Here is an 18,160-nt window from a genome sequence, read left to right on the forward strand (position 1 = left end):
CGGCCCCCGCCCGCGCCCCGCGAGCTCTGCAGCTCTAGCGCCCCCGCCCAACCTTCTCGCCGAGCCTGCGACCAGCAGCCCTTGCGGGCCAAGTCTCCTCTTGAAAGCTGCTCGGACCTACTGGTCCTCACCGAGCTTGCTCCCTTTTAAATTCTTTAGGCACATGCTGGAGTAGTCATCCTTCAGCATCGAAGGCCCTTTCATCAGCTGTAATCACAGTAGCAGCTTCTCTTTATTGAGCGTTTCTATGTGCAGGACACTATCTGCTTCATACTGTGAGAGGCAGGTTTTATCCCCATTTTACAGACGAGGAAACTGAAGCTGAGAATCATTAAGAGACTTGTCCCAGACTTGTCCAAGGGCTGAATTCTTTTAAAGATGCCAGCTGCCTCCGAAGCCTTTTCTTCCTCTGCTTCCTGACACCCACCTTGAACTCCAGCCAAACTGAACTACGCTTCTCCCCAAAGAGACACCTGGATTTGTCCTTGACAAGTCTTTATACCTGGAATGCTGTCTCTCCACCCAATGCCACCATCTTCTTCACCCCCTGAACCAGGTGTGAGTGAACTCCTGGGGTCAAGGACAGTGACATCAACACCTGGTCTCACCTGCGCCCAGCACAGGGCCAGGCCTGGAGCAGGCCCCCTGTGATGGCACTGATCAGTCTGCCCTCATAAAAGTCCTCCTGTCTGGGTCTTACCTGATAGAAACCCCTCTTGAATGATGGACCTCTCAGGGGCAGGGACAGTGCCTTCAACTCTGCTCAGTCCAGCCTGCACTTTCGGAGATGGGCCTTGGGCCCTGGCCTGTGCCGGGAGTAGTGTGGTGAACCCTGAGATTAGCAAGTCCTTTAAGTGTGCCAGCCTGTACCTGCCTTAGCATCCTTGCACTGGCTGCTCCGTTTGCATGTAGCTATCTCCTCATTATCTAGGGCTCAGTTCACAAGTCAGCACCTCAAAGGGACTTTTCTTGATGCACCTCCATCACTTTATATTCTTTATCCCACTACCTTATTTTATTTTCTTCAGAGCACTTAAGGCTACCTAAAATTCTTACGTATTTATTTCCTTGTTTACATTAATTCATGGAGCTTACATTCTAGTGGGGTGAGACACAATATGTATACATACCTACATACATACATAAATAATGTTAGGTGATAATACATGTTATGAAAAAAACAAAGCAGGCTAAGAGAGACAGAGATAAGGGGCCAGTTGAGCAGAGACCTGAAGGAAATAAGGCATGGTCTGTGTAGATATCTGGGGGAAGAGCCTTCCAGATGGAATAGCAAGTGCAAAGGCCTTGATGCAGGAGCATGCTTGCCCTGCTTGTGGAACAGCAAGAAGGTTATTGTGCGAAGGAGGCATGGGGAGGGGTAGTTTGATCGCTCAGGGCTTTGTAGGCTTTGGTTAAGGACTTTGGTTTTAAATCTGAGTGAGGGTCCTCCTTGGTGGCGCAGTGGTTAAGAATCTGCCTGCCAATGCAGGGGACACGGGTTCGATCCCTGGTCCAGGAAGATCCCACATGTCGTGGAGCGACTAAGCCTGTGCACCACAACTACTGAGCCTGTGTCTAGAGCCCGTGAGCCACAGCTACTGAAGCCCGCGCCTAGAGCCTGTGCTCCGCAACAACAGAAGCCACTTCAATGAGAAGCCCGGGCACAGCAACAAAGAGTAGCCCCCGCTTGCAGCAACTAGAGAAAGCCTGCACATAGCAACGAAGACCCAACACAGCCAAAAATAAATAAATTTAAAAAAATAAATTTATAATAAAATAAAAAATATAAAAAAGGCTCATTCTGACTGCTGGTGGAATACAGGGCATGGGGGATAAGGGTGCAAGCTCTCCCAAGGGTGATTAATTTGTCCTAGTTTACCTGGGATTTTCCTGATTGTAGCATCAAAAGTCCTATGTCCTGAAGTCAGTGCTTTTTCTAAATCAGATTTTTCAAATGTTAGAAACAATGGTATGAAGTGCCCTTATCTGCTCAGACCTAAGGAAGAACATTTTAAAGTAGTGTTATACAGGAAATGATTAGGTTTCAATTCCATAGTAGTTAAAAAGTGCTAAATACTACTTGAAATTATTGTTTACAGATTAGTGACAAGGGCTGGAGGTAGGATCCGGTTGGCCTCTGACTTCCGGATGCCCTCAAACATACAGTACTTCCAAACTCAAGTCCAGCCGTAAGCTACTTTGCTAACATGTCAGAGTAATCTGTATTTTTGTATGGGATTTCTACTTTTATAGACTTGTTTTAAAATAAAACACATTTTTATAAAAATGAAAAAAAAAAAAAAAAGTCCTATGTCCTGGAAACTCCCTCAGTCCCAGGCAAACAGGGATGGTTGATCACTCTAAAGGGAGACCAGGTGAGAGAGGGTGGTACTTGTATTAAAGTGATGGTGATGGAAAAATGGTCAGATTCTGGGTATGTTTTGAAAGCAAAGCCTAAAGATTTTGCTACTGGAGTGAATGTGGGTGTGAGAGAATGAAGGGCGTCAAGGGTGACTGTCAGGTTTTTGGCCTGAACAACTGGAGGGAGAGAGTTGCCATTTACAGAGAGGAGGAGGCTGGAGTAGGTTTTGGAGATGGACCATCAGGAGTTTGGTTTTGGACATGGTAGTTTGAGATAACTTAACAGACTGGCAAGGAGGGATGTCAGCCAGGCTTTTGGGAGTATGAGTCTAAAGTCCTGAGGAATGGTCTGGGCTGGAGGTACAACGTTGAGAGTTGACAGTATAGATATGATAGATAAGCTATTTAAAGCCATGAGTCTGGGTGAGATCACTGAGGGAATGAATGTGGACAGAGGGCTGAGGACTGAGCCCTAGGGCACCTGACATTTAGAGATCAGGGAAAAGAGGAGAAACTAGCAAAGGAGACTGAAAAGCAGAAGCCAGTGAGGTAGAGCCCAGAGTAAGTGGAACCTGGAAAGAAATCTGTGCTCATTAGTGCCCCAAGTCCCATGCTGGGGGCTTAAAGAGGGAAGTACTTAGATGGTGCCCAGAAGCTGAGCTAAGCCTAGTGGTGCAACCTTCAGGGAGGCTGACGTGGGTTTAGTTAGTGGAGGGCTTTCTAACTGAGCTGCCCATAAATGGATCAAGCTGCTTCAGGAGGTGTGGGCAAGTCCCTGACCCAAGCAATTCCCCAGGGATTAGTGCTGGGTAGGGGAGATCTGCCTCTAGGGCTCAATCATGTGCTGGGAGTTGGACTAGACAACTCTCAAAGTGCCTTCAAACTGGAGACGGTGTGATTCTAGGAAGCCAACTGAAAGAACTTTGTCACAGAGTAGGGGGTGTTGAGCCGAGCCTTGAAGGATAAGTAGGTGTTCAGTGGGGGGAGAGTGGGGAGGGGCACTCCTAGGTGGAGAAGCAGTGTGAGCAAAGCTCCAGAGATGTGAATAAGCAGGGTCTGTTAAGCAGGGTCTGGTCAGAAGGGAAAGGTGTGTGAAGGATGGGGAGGAAGGTGAAGCTGAAAAGACATGTAGGGCCAGATGGTGGGGAGCTCCCATAGGGCCTGATGCCCCGGAAGCACTTGCCAATACTTGTTGAAGGAAGGTAATGAAACAGAAACAAAAGAGAAATTGTAAGAGCCAAGGAAGGAGGTGTTGACCACATAGCTCCCTTGAGCGGGTTGTCTCCTGACAAGTCAGTCATAGCTGACTTGACGGCAGGGCTGCCCACTGCTCTGGGTGCTCCCTGCCCAGGGATCCATCAACTGTTCCTTAAAGCCTAGGGACAAAATAAGCCCCCGAGGAATCTAGGGCCCTTCCCTGGGGGCTGCTCTGTGGGTCAGAGGTAGGGGGCCGACAATTCAGAGGGTGGGTCAGTCCCTGGTAGAAGCAGTAGAGATGCACTATGCCTAGGAAACACCACTGGTAGAGTCTGTTCCTTCCATTAGACTTCACAAGCGTTGCCCTTGGATGCTCAGTGTTCAGAACTCGGTGACCCACCTTTAGGAACAGTGGGGTCTGGGCATTCTGGGGACTCCTATTGGCTAGACAGATGGGTAGGTGAGCTCCCTCTCCCCAGACCCATCGGCCAGCTAGGTACCAAGGTTTGACCTTATGGATTCCCAAAGGGAGGACCTCAGCCTCCCTGGAGGTAAATGTGCTCCCTCCCCAAATCCCTGCCCCTTGCTTTATGACCTAGGCTTGGGGGCACTCAGGGAAGACCTTTTGCATGGATGGGGGTGATGGCTGCCTGCGTGGAAGCATGCTTAGGACAGGGTTTCCTCTAGAAAACTATGGATTTCTTGAGGGCATAGACCATGTCTCTCTGCCGGCCCAGCGAGGGTACTACAAATACCCCAGGACATCACAGCTGAATGGTTAGGGGTGTGGTGGAATGGGATGGGACATTGGTGTCCCGTCGACTGGTAAACTTTTACTTTCTTGATGGGTTTTGCCTTTAGTGAGGCTTCTCGTTCTGATTGATTGGATGAGGCCAGGGTTGGGAACCAGAGGCTTGAGTAAGCCTGGGCAGGTCGTGCCCCTCTAGACCTAGCTTCCCTTATCTGTGAAGAGCGAAAGGTGGCCTCTTAACCTCCCTGGAAATCCTGCTTTGACTGAATAAAAGAATGATGAGGCCAGTCAATGAGGAGAAAAGGCAGGAATGCAGAGAGTGGTTAAGTGGAGGGAACGATTGGTGAAAGGGCTGAGGAGAGGAATGAGAAACAGCTGAGACCCCAAGCTACAACTATCAGTCAGCTTGCTTTTTTTCTTATTGCCTTCCTTAGTGTGGGTGTCACTGTACTTTGGATTCCTGGGGCTGTGTTCTGTGATAACTGGCGGCTGCATTCTCTTTCTGCACTGGAGGAAGAACCTGCGGCGGGAAGAGCGTGCCCAGGAGTGGATGGAGGCGATGCGAGCGGCCACATTTACCTACAGCCCGCTGTTGTACTGGATTAACAAGCGACGGCACTATGGCATGAACGCAGCCATCAACACGGGCCCTCCCCCTGATGCCACCAAGACCGAGACTGACACCCAGAATTCAGATCACCCGTGGGAGTTGGATGTCCCTGAGAGCAGGAGCTATGCTACTCAAGACAGCAGCCCCAAGGTGGAGGCCCCCAGCCCCCTGCAACGTGCAGTGCAGCTGATCCCACAGCAGCCCCTACCTTCCCCAGTGCTGCAGCCCCAGGCCAGCCCCCCATTCCCGATTCCCATTTTTCAGGAGGTGCCCTTTGCCCTCTCACTGTGTAACCTACCCCCGATGCTGAACCACTCAGCCTCCTACCCTTTGGCCACCTGTCCTGAAAGGAACGTCCACTTCCATTCCCTCCCCACACTGGCCCAGAGGGACCACTGCTTAAATGCCAAGCTGTCTGCTTCAGAATTGTAGCCTCCTCTCACTGAGGATGGGAGCTGGAGGTAGCGGGGCAGTGCAGGAAATGGAGCTGACCTCAGGCAGGTGGTACTGACACAGAGGCCAGGGCCCATCTAGATGCCACATAATTAAAGATTTAAAAAAGTACAAGGCTCCCTTGTGTCTCATTTGCTGTTAGGAGGGAAAATGTCTGAGGGGGGCACTTTGCAAACCAAGCTGAAGGTCAGAGTCTCACCAATACCAATGGGAACTGAGGGTTGGCTGTGGGGAGACACGCTGAACCAGTACTTGTGATGGGCTCAACATCCCTCTATCCAGTATTTAAGAACAAAACCGTATGCCAGCCCCTGGGCTACATACCCAAAGGCACTGCCATTCTGTGGGACATTAAGCACAGTTGCGACAAGAGTGACAGCCACTGAGGATGCATGAGCGATGGTGATTGGTAGTGGCCAAAACAAGTCAGTATGAAACCCATGAGCCACACTGCACTGCTGCTGGAACTGCATTCTTTGTTAACATCTAAGATGTATTGCGTTCTTGTGTGGTTGTCTACATTATTTCTAATACAAGAACACTGCCAAACAGATATCACAATCCTTTTCTTACAGATGAAGTTTCCAAGGGCATTTGCCGTTTCATTTTTATGTTGCAGAGCAAGGTCTCAAATTTATGTCTGTCTAGCATCAAATTTCCTGATCTTCCCACCATATACCATGGTGTCCATTCCCTAATGATGTCTTGTTTGAAGACACTTGGAAAATGATTTATTGTGTGTGTGGGGTGTAATTAACTTGGTTCAAGGATTGGCTTGGGGGAAGGGCTGGTCAATGAACCGCCTAAAAAATGTATTTTTTTTTCTTTAATCTTTCTCAAAGGGATTCATGGCCTCTCCCAAAGTTAAGATCCACTGTGTGCAAATATTAATTTTTGTACCTTCTGGAAACTATTCTAAAAGGAGAGACAAAGATAATACTGGCTATTTGGTCCCAGTTCAAAGATAAGAAAACCCAGCTCTGCTCCAGGATATAAAATTTTCCCTTTCACTTTGGAAATAAGAAAATCATCTTACCATATTTGTAAATGAGCTAAGCTTTTTTCCTCCTGAGAGGAAAGGCCACCCAGATGGTGTGTGTGTGTGAGTATGTGTGCAATCTCAGAATCTAGCGGTCATGTAGAGCTATTAAAAATTTTTTTTCCTGTGTGTGAAAAAAGCCCAGCCCCTCCCTATATGACCCCTTATCTTGAAATGGATTTCAAGCCTTTTTCCTTCTTTTTTTCCAAAGACATTGGAATATTTCTTGTAAACATGCTCTTACATTGAATCTCAAAATAAAAAACAGGCGTAAGTGGAACTTCTCTGGTTGATACAGAGGCAGGGGCTCACTCTTCCCTCATCCTGCTCCCTTCCCACCCTGCACATGCCAAAACAGGCTTCATTTCTTCAGGCCAAATTGGGCGGATCTTCAGGCAGATTCTTCAACGTTACTTTCTGTCCACCATCTGTTAGGCTTTGCATTCAAAAGGAGGAAGGAGTCCATAAAAATAGGGATCAAAGCAGATTTTTTTCTTAGTAATTGGGGGGATGGGGGGGCGAGGCTTTAATCACAGACACAGTGAGAGAAAAAAGAAATGTTTTATTTAAATTAAAATTGTTTTATTACTGATATTAAATTAGCAAAGCCCAAATCAAGTGATGGAAATCTTGAATTCCCTCCCTAAACAGAACCAAAATTGCTTAAACATTACCAAAATAGCTCCACTTAAGCAAAGTAGATTTACATTTCTTAATATGAGAAAAAAACAAGGTAGGTTAGGTTCGTATAACAAACAGTACACACTCTATAAAGTCCTAGGAATACCCAAATGTGTTCTGGTTTGGATATGAAAGAGGGGACCATATCAAACTGGCATTGGTAAGCAAGCCAATGAGGTGTAGCAAACAAAAGCTGTTACTAAAAACAACTCAACAGCAGGCCATATGAGTATGAGCCCATCACAGTCAAAATCTTCAACTGTGACCGGCAAGAGCAACATGGGGGGCACGGGGGCGCACAGATGTGGTTATGTCCAGCGATATAACGTGAGGGGGAACGCCAAAGGAAGGGAGAGCAACCAGCAGCAGGTGAAGGGTGTCCACTCTTCAGCTGTGCTGTATCAGACACAATCCTAAGAGCCAGGCCCTTCTCGGCCTTTAAGACGACACTACAGTCATCCCTAAGCCAGGTTCTCTCTTCTTTTGGTTCTTCTCTTCCTATAATACATTGCCTCTCTGATTTATGGGGGAGGCTCTCTAGGTAAACATTATACCAGATAGAAGGCGAAAGAAAAACAGGACCAAGAAGACATGCTTTGGGTAACTCAGGAAAGCAGCAGGAGGAGCTGCCGGAGTGAAAAGGTAAAAGCATTTGAAACGAAAACTAAAACCAAACTCACTACTACTACCTAGCCTTCCTCTCAGGGCTGAGGTGTGGTAGGTGAGGCTTGATTACAGATCGACACAAGTCATAGGTTGGATAAGTTAAGACAACTTTCAAATAAAAATCCCAAATTAATACTGAATGATATACGCTTATAAGAATTCTTTTTTTAAGCCAATGAACATGCTCAACTTAGAACAAAGGAGTTCAAGATGTCCTAGTTCTGCCTGGGAGATATGGCACTTTCCCAGGCGATGTGGCAAGGGTACTCACAGGTCTGAGGGTGCAGCAGGAACACCTCTGCCAAATCTGGTGGGGAGAGGATGGAACCATCCAGTTGGCTCAGGGATGATGGTAGGTGGCGGACAAGCTTCAGGTGGGAAGAATGGAGGCTAAACTAAAAAGCACAGCTGATGCAAAAGAAAAGTATATACGAAGAGTTAAGGTGTCCTCAAAGTATTTGCCTATGAAGAAGAATTTGAAACTAAAAAGGACAAGTTACATTACCCTCAAGTATACTTCATATAAATCAGTTCTCAAAAAAATACCTTCCAGGTACAGACATACTATTTATGGTACAGTACATATAAATATAGCAGTATAATTCAATTTATTGCTAGAATTTTATTTGGTTGTTACAAAATCTGCAAGGGTATATATATTAAAAAGGGGGGGGGGCATGAAAGGCAGCCAGAAGAGTAGGTTATCTTCAAGTTACCTAAAGTGCCAGGCTAATTTTATACTATATTTAAACCTTTCCAAGAAAGTAAAAAGCATAGGTAGGCAAAGGAATTGTTTGAGATAGAGAAATAGAGCGAGAAGCATCAGCCATAATGAGGTAAGCAGACACATTCATGGGAAAAGACTTCATCCCACTTTAACTAAATTTTAATATCTCTAGGAAAAAAAACCAAGGTTAGCCAACACCGAGCTGAACATCATATAAAGAAAAAAAACATCCCTTAAATATTTAAGGGTGCTCCACTGCATCCATGGCTAACAGGGCAACTTGGACAAAGTTAAAATGGAAACAAGGTTTACTAAAGAAGTCTGAAAGCTTCTCTAGTTTCTCCCTGACTTGGCCTACAGCACAGTTAAGTTTTGCAGAGTTTTCCTTTTGTGTTGCCTGAAGATTGCTTCTAAGATCAACACAGCACACACAGAGGTGACATGGAGGAATAATTCCTTCCAGTCCAGGGACCTTTAGTAGCAGGGCTACAGAAGTATTTAATGGGAGAAGTACTGCACTTGCTTGTATTAGATTTGCTGCCATCACGTGAAGCCCCCCGCCCTAGGCCTGCCTGCCATGTTTGGCAACCTCCGGACAGAAAGCCTCTAGCTATTTCTGAGCTGTAATTGTAAGGAAACCTAATATGATTTCAGGTGTTTCATTTCACAACCTTTTTGGCCTTAGTCAGCCCACAGAAGAACATATTAGGTTCTTGGTTAGGCCCCAGGTAAAATCTCAAGAAGTTTCCTGGATCAAAATTAGAGGCAGAGCTTTCCTCTATAGTTCCTGAGTAGCCAGGCTGAGACAGTGGCCGAGGGACTGCAGCCCTGCCATTCAGAATGGAGACAGTATCAGAGGTGAAAGTCAGTTACGGCTTAAAGGTAGACTTGAGTGGATGCGTGGGGGAAGATAATCTAGTTCACTCAGGGAGGAAATGTAGCTCCCACTGGATAACTTTTTATGCTCATAAACCCTGAAACAGGATTAAAAGAGAGAAAATCCCCAACAAGACTTCTCTGGTTCACAGGTTGGGAGGAGCTGAGAGGATAGACCAAAGAGCCAGAATCCTGAGCCTGGAGGCAGCACCGTACCCACAGTGTCCACTCCCTAAATCTACTCCCCCAGCACCAGGCCAAACCCCATGGCAGCACCCAAAGAGGATGTCTTAAGGAGATGGGGACACAGCTTCAAGCTGCTACCAGATCAGATTAGCAATTTTTAACAGCAAGTCATTTGTTCACGTCCTGTTTCAAACCATTCTTCCTACTTCCCACAAAATATGCACAACTCTTTCTTTCATTTTAAATATTTACAAACAGAAAAGGTCTATCTGTTAGAGGAAAGACATTTTCTGAGTCTGTATAAAGTGCAGCTAATTTAAGGCAAATTTATGCGAAATATAAAAGGTGGCTTATTCTCTCTATATACACATTTTCCAGTTTTAAAAGATAAGGTCTCCTCCCCTCAAAAAAAAAGGAAAGAGAAAAAAAGAGGGCTTGACTTTTTTTCTGGCAATTTTAAAATTAAGATCCTACTGGTTTAAGGAAATCATAGATTTCTGAGTATCCTATTATAAGTAAAATGGTCTTTTTTAAAAAAATAACTTTTACATAGCTTTTTCAAACAAGTTAAAAGGTGGCAATGTGTCTGCTACTGTAGTTTGGAGGACTGGAGGATTGATGGGTAGGTAGAAGGGTTGTTTTTGTTAGCTGAGTAGATATTAGGTAGTCCAGGGCATACATCCATTTCTAAAATAAGCCTGATGAGGCTAGACACCTAAAGCTACTCTTAGCTCCAGGAATGAGTATCTTCCATCTCCATCAGAATCAAACTCCCTCAAACGCTCTGGTTCTGGCACAGCAGAATGTAAGGAGTCCCAGATTTCCTGGTAGGTCAGCTTCCCATCCACATCCTGCCCAGTCTTATGGAATAAATCCTGAAGATCTGTTAAAAAGGAATTACAAAAAAATGTATATGTCTATACATATAACTAAATTTAGTTAACAGTTTAAGAAGTAGTCTCAACAGAATTTAAAGCACTGAAAGAAAAGCTACTTTGCAGACTTTGTTCCCAAAAGGTAAAGTTTAAGATCTCACTAAATCTGAAAGACTAATTCTTGATCCTTTAAGAATGAGAGGAACACTGTAGGGCACTATCGTCCCAAAATAGAATCAGTGACAGATAATCACAGGAGAAGTGAATGGACTGGCTTTCTCTCTGTTCAGGGCCGTTCTTTTAGATTTTCCAGATTTTATTCTTATGTTGAAGGGGTAGAAAGGACTGTAGAAGCCTAAAGAGCTAACTGATAGGAGCTCTGATAGCCTATAAAACAGAGTACGTATGGCATATTGTCAGTTCAACAGTTACTATATAACCCAGCAATTCCATTCCTAGGGTATGTACTCAAGAGAAATGAAAACATGTTGTCTACACAAAAAGTTGTATACATATGTTCATAGCTTCATTGTTCCTAATAGTCAAAAAGTGGAAACAACCCAAATGTCCATCAACTAATGAAAGGATAAACAAAATGCAGTATATCCGTAGGATGGACTATTATTCAGTCATAAAAAGGAATGAAATATTGCTGCACGCCACAACATGCATGCCAACCTTGAAAACATTATGCTAAGTGAAAGGAGCATATTGAAAGAAAGAAGCATACATAAGACCACGTATTATGATTCCACTTATATGAAACACCCAGAATAGGCAAATCCAAAGAGACAGTGGTTGAGAGATTAGTGGTTTCCAGGGGTGGGGGCAGGGGGATAACAGGGTGTAACTGTTCTCTCTTGGAGACTGACCTCCTCCCCGACCCAAGAGAGGGCCCTATAATAAATACCTAGGAGGGCCGATTGTTTACACAACGTCTAAAAAGGGCTTGAATGTGTCCCCACTGAATGACTTAGTGGATTCAGTCTCTAATACCAGAGGACAGTACTATCAAGCAATTTTGTAGACAAGCTTTTGGGTAAGTCCCTACTTTTAGTCCTAAGAGAGCCCCAACAAAGCAGCTAAATAAAGTCTCAAAAGCTCTCCAAAAAGCCAGAAAAGCAGTGAGACACTTGTTCCCAATGCCTGCCACCAAGTGGCTAGCTGGAAAATGTTTGTGTGTGTGTACATGGGGCATGAGTTTATAGAGCATGCTATGTACTCTACAGCAGTATTCAAATAAAAATCTGATTGGTGCCTCAGGTCATTTATAAAATGTAGTCATTCAAAAGTGTGTAAGGTCTACGTTAGGGATTAAAGTATAAATGTTAAATTGGCTATTTCTTAATCTGCTCTAACAGTCTTTCCTCCTTTTATTCTCATCAATTCTTGATGTAATAATGAAGAGTAGGAGGAGGCAACTTGTGTTGCCAATAAACACAACTGAACACTCTCTTGTCTCTCCAGAAAACAGAAAAAAAAAATTGGGGACAGGGAAAAAAGTAATTGCATTTAAATGACAATATAAATTTAAGCCTTCTATGCTTTAAAAGCATTAATTGTAGCCTGTAGACAACTCATTCACTTAACAAATATTCACATGTACCAGGCACTAGACTAGGGGCTGGGAGTGAAGTTAAATGTTATAGGTCCCCAGGAAATTACAACGGAGTGACACGTGCAAATGTAAGATATTATGAGTGCATACACAGGAGGAGCCTAATCCAGTCCTGGGAGGTAAGAAAATGTTTCCTGGTGGAAAGGTATCTAAACTGAGGTGAAGAGCCAGGCAGAGATAGGGTGACAGGAATGGGTGATTTTTCAGGCAGTTAGCAAGAGCAAAAACAGGAGACCAAACACCACGAAGAGGGATGGAACACACACTGTTGGAAGCAAGGCAAGCACATTTCTCTGTGAATCATATCCTTCCTACTAAAGTTTTTCTTGCTGATTTTCAGCCAAAGGACCCCTGATTTTCGGAGAGCTCTGACAAATAGGGTCAACTTTTACTTTATTTTGCTAATCTCACAGTATTGTGTTTGCTTGCTTGTCTTCTCCACTAGACTGTTATATCCATGAAGAAAGTGAGAATGATTCTTATACTGTATTCTTACTGCTTACACTGGGTCCAACTAGGCACTCATTGAATGAATGAAGAAGACTCTAAAATACATTCATAGAGAGATAATATAGTGCAGTGTGGTTAAGAGTGCAAACTTCAGCGTCAGACTGCCTTGGTGTGAATTTTGCCTCAACCAATTATTTGCTATGTGGACTTAGGTAGTTTCCCTATCAGTAAAATGGGTATAATACATGAATGTTGACAGTCCCAGGTTTGTTATCAGGATTATATGATATAATGCATATCAAGTATCTGGCCTATAGGAAGTGCTCAATCAATGTTAGATATCATTCTTTATCTTACAAGTTAAAAAAGTCAGAAAGTTATAACTTTGAGCATTTCCTCTATCACTCCATAATATAAAAATTTACCTTCGATGCTAGAAATTCCTGGTAGGGAGACAGGCCTTAGCTGGGCAGCTTTCTCAATCTGGCCTCCAAGAGACCGTGGGAATTTTGGCAATGCTGATGGCTTTGATGTGAAACTCTGAACTTGCTCTGTAACAAACAATACAGTTTTAGTATTACTAATGTGACACCAAGTTAAACCAGTATTGAAGGTCCTAACCTTTTAGGACAAATTCATATGTACTTAATTTAAGAGAAACAGCTGAGAATTAAGTAGCATAGTGACTACATGAAGTTAAAGATACGAATTGAGATGTTTTGTGGATAAGTGAACATCAATCAATATTATGTAACATTAAGGTTTGAAGCCGTGGTCCCACTGGATGCTCTTACAGTACAAGTTAGCATTCCACATGTTTAGAGGTTGAGAGTTCAAGCTGCAAGTGAGAAAAGCATTGCGTATTTGACATCCTAGGAGCTGTGCTATGAGCCCGATCTGGGGGTATGTGCCACCAGACCAGCTGGTGCTGAAAGAGTGCTAACATACGATTATGTAGCACAGTGTTAGGGCAAGGCCTCCCACTGTACTTTGTCTCTCACTTAAAAGAGAATAAGAGAAGTTGTATTGCTTTCCCCCAAATGAAAAATACTTGTGGGAGGGTAGGGGTCAAAACCAACATAATCTAATGCCGTGGTTACATCCTCATAGAGCAGCACCAGCAGAGGTTGATGCACCTGCTAATATCGATTAGGTTATGTCCCTGACTAAAGCCAAAGGCCCTTCCAACCCAATGATCCCATTGTTATTTGTTAATGGTTTTTCAGAAGGACTAATATTTAAGTAAATTTTTATGCATTTACAGAAATGAAGACTCCCGTAAACAACATTTAGGGCTGGTTTAATACATGCTACGACAGTAATGTTTTTACCTATAATTGGATGCAGACAGCATGGAGAAGTCTATTTCCAGCTAAACATTACCCATTTTTCCCTTAATAGACTGGAGTACAAATCATGTGCAAAATGGGCTTTTTCTAAATGAAACCAAAGTATAGCAGCTTCACCTCGGTGCGCTCAGGCATCATTCACTCAGTGCCATCAGTCCTGCTGGAACACCTTTCCCCACTCTCTGTGTGGGAGGCGAGCTGCCCAAGCCTGCGTGAAATATTCAGAAGCCAACCCTGAATATCTCACCTTCATCGGCAGTCTCTGGAGGCCTGCTGCTCTCAGGTTTGCTTGTGAGAGCACTGATCAGCTGCAGTTTCTCTCTGAGCTTGTATACCTGAGAATCTGAACTATCTTCTTTCTGTCCAAAACAAAGATCACAGAAGGTTTAAGGCGGAAGGAAGACCTCATCTGATTCTTCATGATATACCCAAAGCCTATTTAGCCTGTATTGCTTGACCCCAAGTAGGCTTCCTCTGAAGGCAATGAGGAATGAATCAACAATTACTAGAGATATCTTCAGTACTCAGCGTTGATCAGGGCCTGGCTGGATTTGAGCCTAGACCATCAAGGGAACATTATGCTACAGATGATCTGATTCACTGTGTGCATTTGGCGGACGGGGAAGGCAAGCATGTGTCAGCAGTAAAGGAAACATACACTTGCTCAGGTGCTGTTGTGATACCCATTTCCTAAATGGGTAGGATATTGTTTTCTAGGTACTATTTCACACTAACTAAATAATTTTCCTGAATAGCTTACTTCACCTTGTGACTAGATCACTTTAGGCAGAGTTTTATGCTCTTATCACCTTAAAAAAAAAAAAAAGCAACCAAACCACAAATATTCCCCCTGATCTTCTTTCTCTGCCACCATGGTAATGATTCAACTGGTGGCAGGAACTGTTAGGAACATAAGGGAGCTATAATATTTCTTTTTTTTTTTTACTGTTCTTCATTCATTTATTTATTTTTTAACATCTTTATTGGAATATAATTGCTTTACAATGGTTAGTTTCTGCTTTATAACAAAGTGAATCCGCTATACATATACATATATCCCCATATCTCTTCCCTCTTGCATCTCCCTCGCTCCCACCCTCCCTATCCCACCCTTCTAGGTGGTCACAAAGCACCAAGCTGATCAGGGAGCTATAATATTTCTAATTCGAGGCCTTACTTGTATCTTTAAAAAAATTTTTTTCCCCTACCCTGCCTCATTCCCAGATGATATAATGGCATATAAAAAATACAATTAATTATAAAAAGAGAGAAGTCTGGTTTCTGTGAGGTCAGTTTCTAACTGCGTAGGCTAGCGTGAAAGGTCCTGAGCCCATGTTTAGTTAGAATATCGACCATTACACATTTCTTTTATTCAATATATATTTACTTAGTTCTCTCTTATCCTTAGTTTACCCTAATAGTTACTGTACAGTAGATCACTCTTAGTTTATTTAGGGAGCCAAAATATGGATGTATATAGCTAAAACTAGGTACTAAATGCTTGAATAATTTATGGCAAGGAGAAATTACATTTCTTTTGGACACTTAGATGAGGTAGGACAAAGGGACTAATACAATGGGGTAACAGTTAAAAACACAAAGTGTCAGAAAGTAAAGCCAAAAAATTCAGGCAAAAATGTGTACTAGCTCTATTTTATTCTGATATTTACTGTCAAAATCTGAACTGTTGCTGAAATCACTACTATTTTCCAATAATAACCACCCGTTACTTTTTTCGTGCTTGAACATTTTTATCTGGATCTTAAATTTTTCTTGTCATTCTCTAGGTGAAGATAAATTTTTTTTTGGGTAGCAGCAGTTAGAAAACTCAACAAAAGCCTAGCTTATAAAGCACTAAAATCTTAATATATGTGATTTTTATCCAGACAATACAAAACTGTTAAGGAAGAACAAGTCTAGCTGCAAAGCATTACATTGAAAACTGCCTGACATATGGTTCATTTCCAAGTTCATTTCCTGTGAACCCCATCCTTGAGCTCATCGAATGCAATGTGCATCTGAAATGATATTTTAGTCACTCAGTCACAATCTTTCTGGCTTTTCCTTTATTTTAGCCCAGATCTTATAATATTAAACAGTACTCTAATCACAGAGAATGCTGAAAACAAACTTTCTTTCCTGGGATAACAAAGCACATCACAGACTACTTGTCTTATCTTGACAATATGTCTGGGAAGATCAAAAAAAGGGAAGGTACAAGGTGAAGGGAACTGGCTGAAGCTTAAAGGGACTATGTATGTACTGAGACTGCAATCTTTCTTTTCCCCCTTCCACCCCCCAAGAGTCTGTAATTTTAAAAATAAGAAATAATTTTTAGTTTAGACACCATTTTTAGATTATCTATGCCTCTCATCATTAGTACAGATAACTTACTGTCTTAGCTTAAAAGTCACTTCCTTAGGGAAGCCTTCCTGTTCTCTGTTAGCACTGTTATACCCTATACCTTTCCTTTGTAGCACTTATCATACTCGTGATTATCTGCTGAATTATGTGTTAATGATCTTCTGGCTGATGGACTTTGAGCTCCACCAGAATAGGTGTCACGTGTCTACCCTGCTCACTGTGGTCACACCAGCTCCTAGCAAAAAGCTGGGCAAGGGGCAGGTTCCTGATAAAGTATTTGCTTATTTACTAATATACTAATTTACTAATTACTCTGTCTTGAAGTTTCAAAAAAAGACCAAAGTGCTCCCTTTGAGAAAGAAGCAGGTGCTCATGCATTTATTCTTACTTCAGAGAAAGCCTCCTATTATTTACCTTTATGCTCTGGGATTTTACTGACTCTGTTCTGTTGGTCACTTGATGCAAAGACTCTCTCTTCAGAGTGGCAGCTCTATCATTCATCTTAAAGGGTAAAAGGAACAAAACAAGAGAAGATTAAAGGAAAACATTAAAACTTAAACAACATCCAGCATTTTAAAAACAAACTGGCCAAACTTATTTAAAGGGTCTCGATATACAACTGATTCACTATGCTGTACACCTGAAACTAACACAACGTTGTAAATCAACTGTACTCCAATAAAAATTAAAAAAAGTAAATATATAAAGGGTCTCAGAACACTTTCAACAGAAAAGCAGCAGGAGAATGAGAGGAGAGAGGGAGAAAGGCCTCAGAGAGACAAAGCTGAAACTGGTGCTTCTAGTTTCCATCACAAACTTTAAAACTTTGAAGTATAAAAGGCGAGAGGACTTCTACCCAAAACCATGCTGGGTATGATGCTGCTGGAAGAAACAGTAGGACAGATGGCACTATTAGCAATTTCCTCTTCTGGAAAAAAATAGGGTGAGGAGGGGAGGGACAGTATGGAGAGTTTTGAGGCTGGTGAGTTTTCACTATAAGCCTTGAAAACCAACCTTCAAGACCTAATACTCATCAAATCATCCAAAATTCCTAGCCTCTACCGTACTCAGTTTAGCTAAGTTCAAAAAGGCTTTTAAAAATAAGGCTCCTTTAATCTTCACAGCTTTGTAGTAAATTACACACCCCTGTAAAGGAGGAAGAGGAGCAGGTCCTCTTACTCTACCCTCAAAGCCAAGGCCGGGCAACTTGCCAGGGCTCCACTGTAGCAGAGCCAGTTCAAAGGCTGCTTCCGATGTGCCAGAGCTTGACTTTACTTGTAGACTTGCTTCCAGCTTTGGTAGTTACTTGATTTACACAATTTATAAATTTATACAATTTATACAGTTACTGGACTTATACAATTTATACAATTTCCTGTATTTGGTTTCCATTTCTATATGCCTATGTCTTTGCTGTATGAAACCTTTAAGAGTGGGGCTTGCAGCTATTAAAAAATAACCCACGTGGATTCCAGAACAATGTATATGTGAAAGGTGATTAAAAAAAACAACCACCACATCTTATTTGCAATAACATGAAAACCAGTAAACCATACGGTCTGTCAGCATCAGTGACTTAGTACGTCATTCAGGTTCCTCTTATGTAAAATGAGATAGACTCAATGATCTCTTAAGGGGAGGAGCTGGTCTGACTGATTTGTCTTAAATAGCTTTCCTGACATTATCTGCAAGGGGATCCCCCTCATATGCCCATGAAACAGGACAAGTCTGAAAGCCGAGTCTGGGCTTAAAGAAATGACAAAAGATTCTCTAGTTATTGTCACTGTCATTGTTCCCACCCTTAATAAATTAAAAAAGTAAAGATCAAGAAGACCTCCCTTGGAAATATGTGCCAGAGCTTCCCTACCAGATGAGTCACTGGTAACATAAAAGGAAGCTTGTCGTCTCTGCCAACTACTTGTGGTGAGGCCTTGGCAAGCAACTGAACCTCTCTACA

General features: G+C 42.9%; 2 protein-coding genes across 3 annotated transcripts in view; one reads left to right on the forward strand and one right to left on the reverse strand.

Annotated features, from left to right (window-relative positions):
- The first annotated feature begins 4,005 nt into the window (after positions 1 to 4,005).
- On the forward strand, positions 4,006 to 5,351 carry TEX38 (testis expressed 38). The gene is made up of 2 exons (XM_059898166.1): positions 4,006 to 4,109; positions 4,744 to 5,351. Exons 1-2 carry the CDS (start codon positions 4,073 to 4,075, stop codon positions 5,349 to 5,351), a joined length of 645 nt encoding a protein of 214 aa, XP_059754149.1. The 5' UTR covers positions 4,006 to 4,072.
- Positions 5,352 to 6,953: 1,602 nt separating this feature from the next.
- The window catches only part of EFCAB14 (EF-hand calcium binding domain 14), a 37,513-nt gene continuing 26,306 nt past the window's right edge, over positions 6,954 to 18,160 (reverse strand). For both annotated transcript variants that reach the window (XM_059921990.1, XM_059921986.1), the window contains 4 exons: positions 16,618 to 16,704; positions 14,087 to 14,198; positions 12,916 to 13,041; positions 6,954 to 10,430 (listed from right to left, as the gene is read on the reverse strand). In XM_059921990.1, the coding sequence (XP_059777973.1) occupies positions 10,255 to 10,430; positions 12,916 to 13,041; positions 14,087 to 14,198; positions 16,618 to 16,704 (501 nt within the window). In that variant the 3' untranslated portion in view covers positions 6,954 to 10,254. The remainder of the gene's footprint in view (positions 10,431 to 12,915; positions 13,042 to 14,086; positions 14,199 to 16,617; positions 16,705 to 18,160) is intronic.

This window comes from Balaenoptera ricei, chromosome 1, assembly GCF_028023285.1.
Source record: "Balaenoptera ricei isolate mBalRic1 chromosome 1, mBalRic1.hap2, whole genome shotgun sequence".
Taxonomy (NCBI): domain Eukaryota; kingdom Metazoa; phylum Chordata; class Mammalia; order Artiodactyla; family Balaenopteridae; genus Balaenoptera; species Balaenoptera ricei.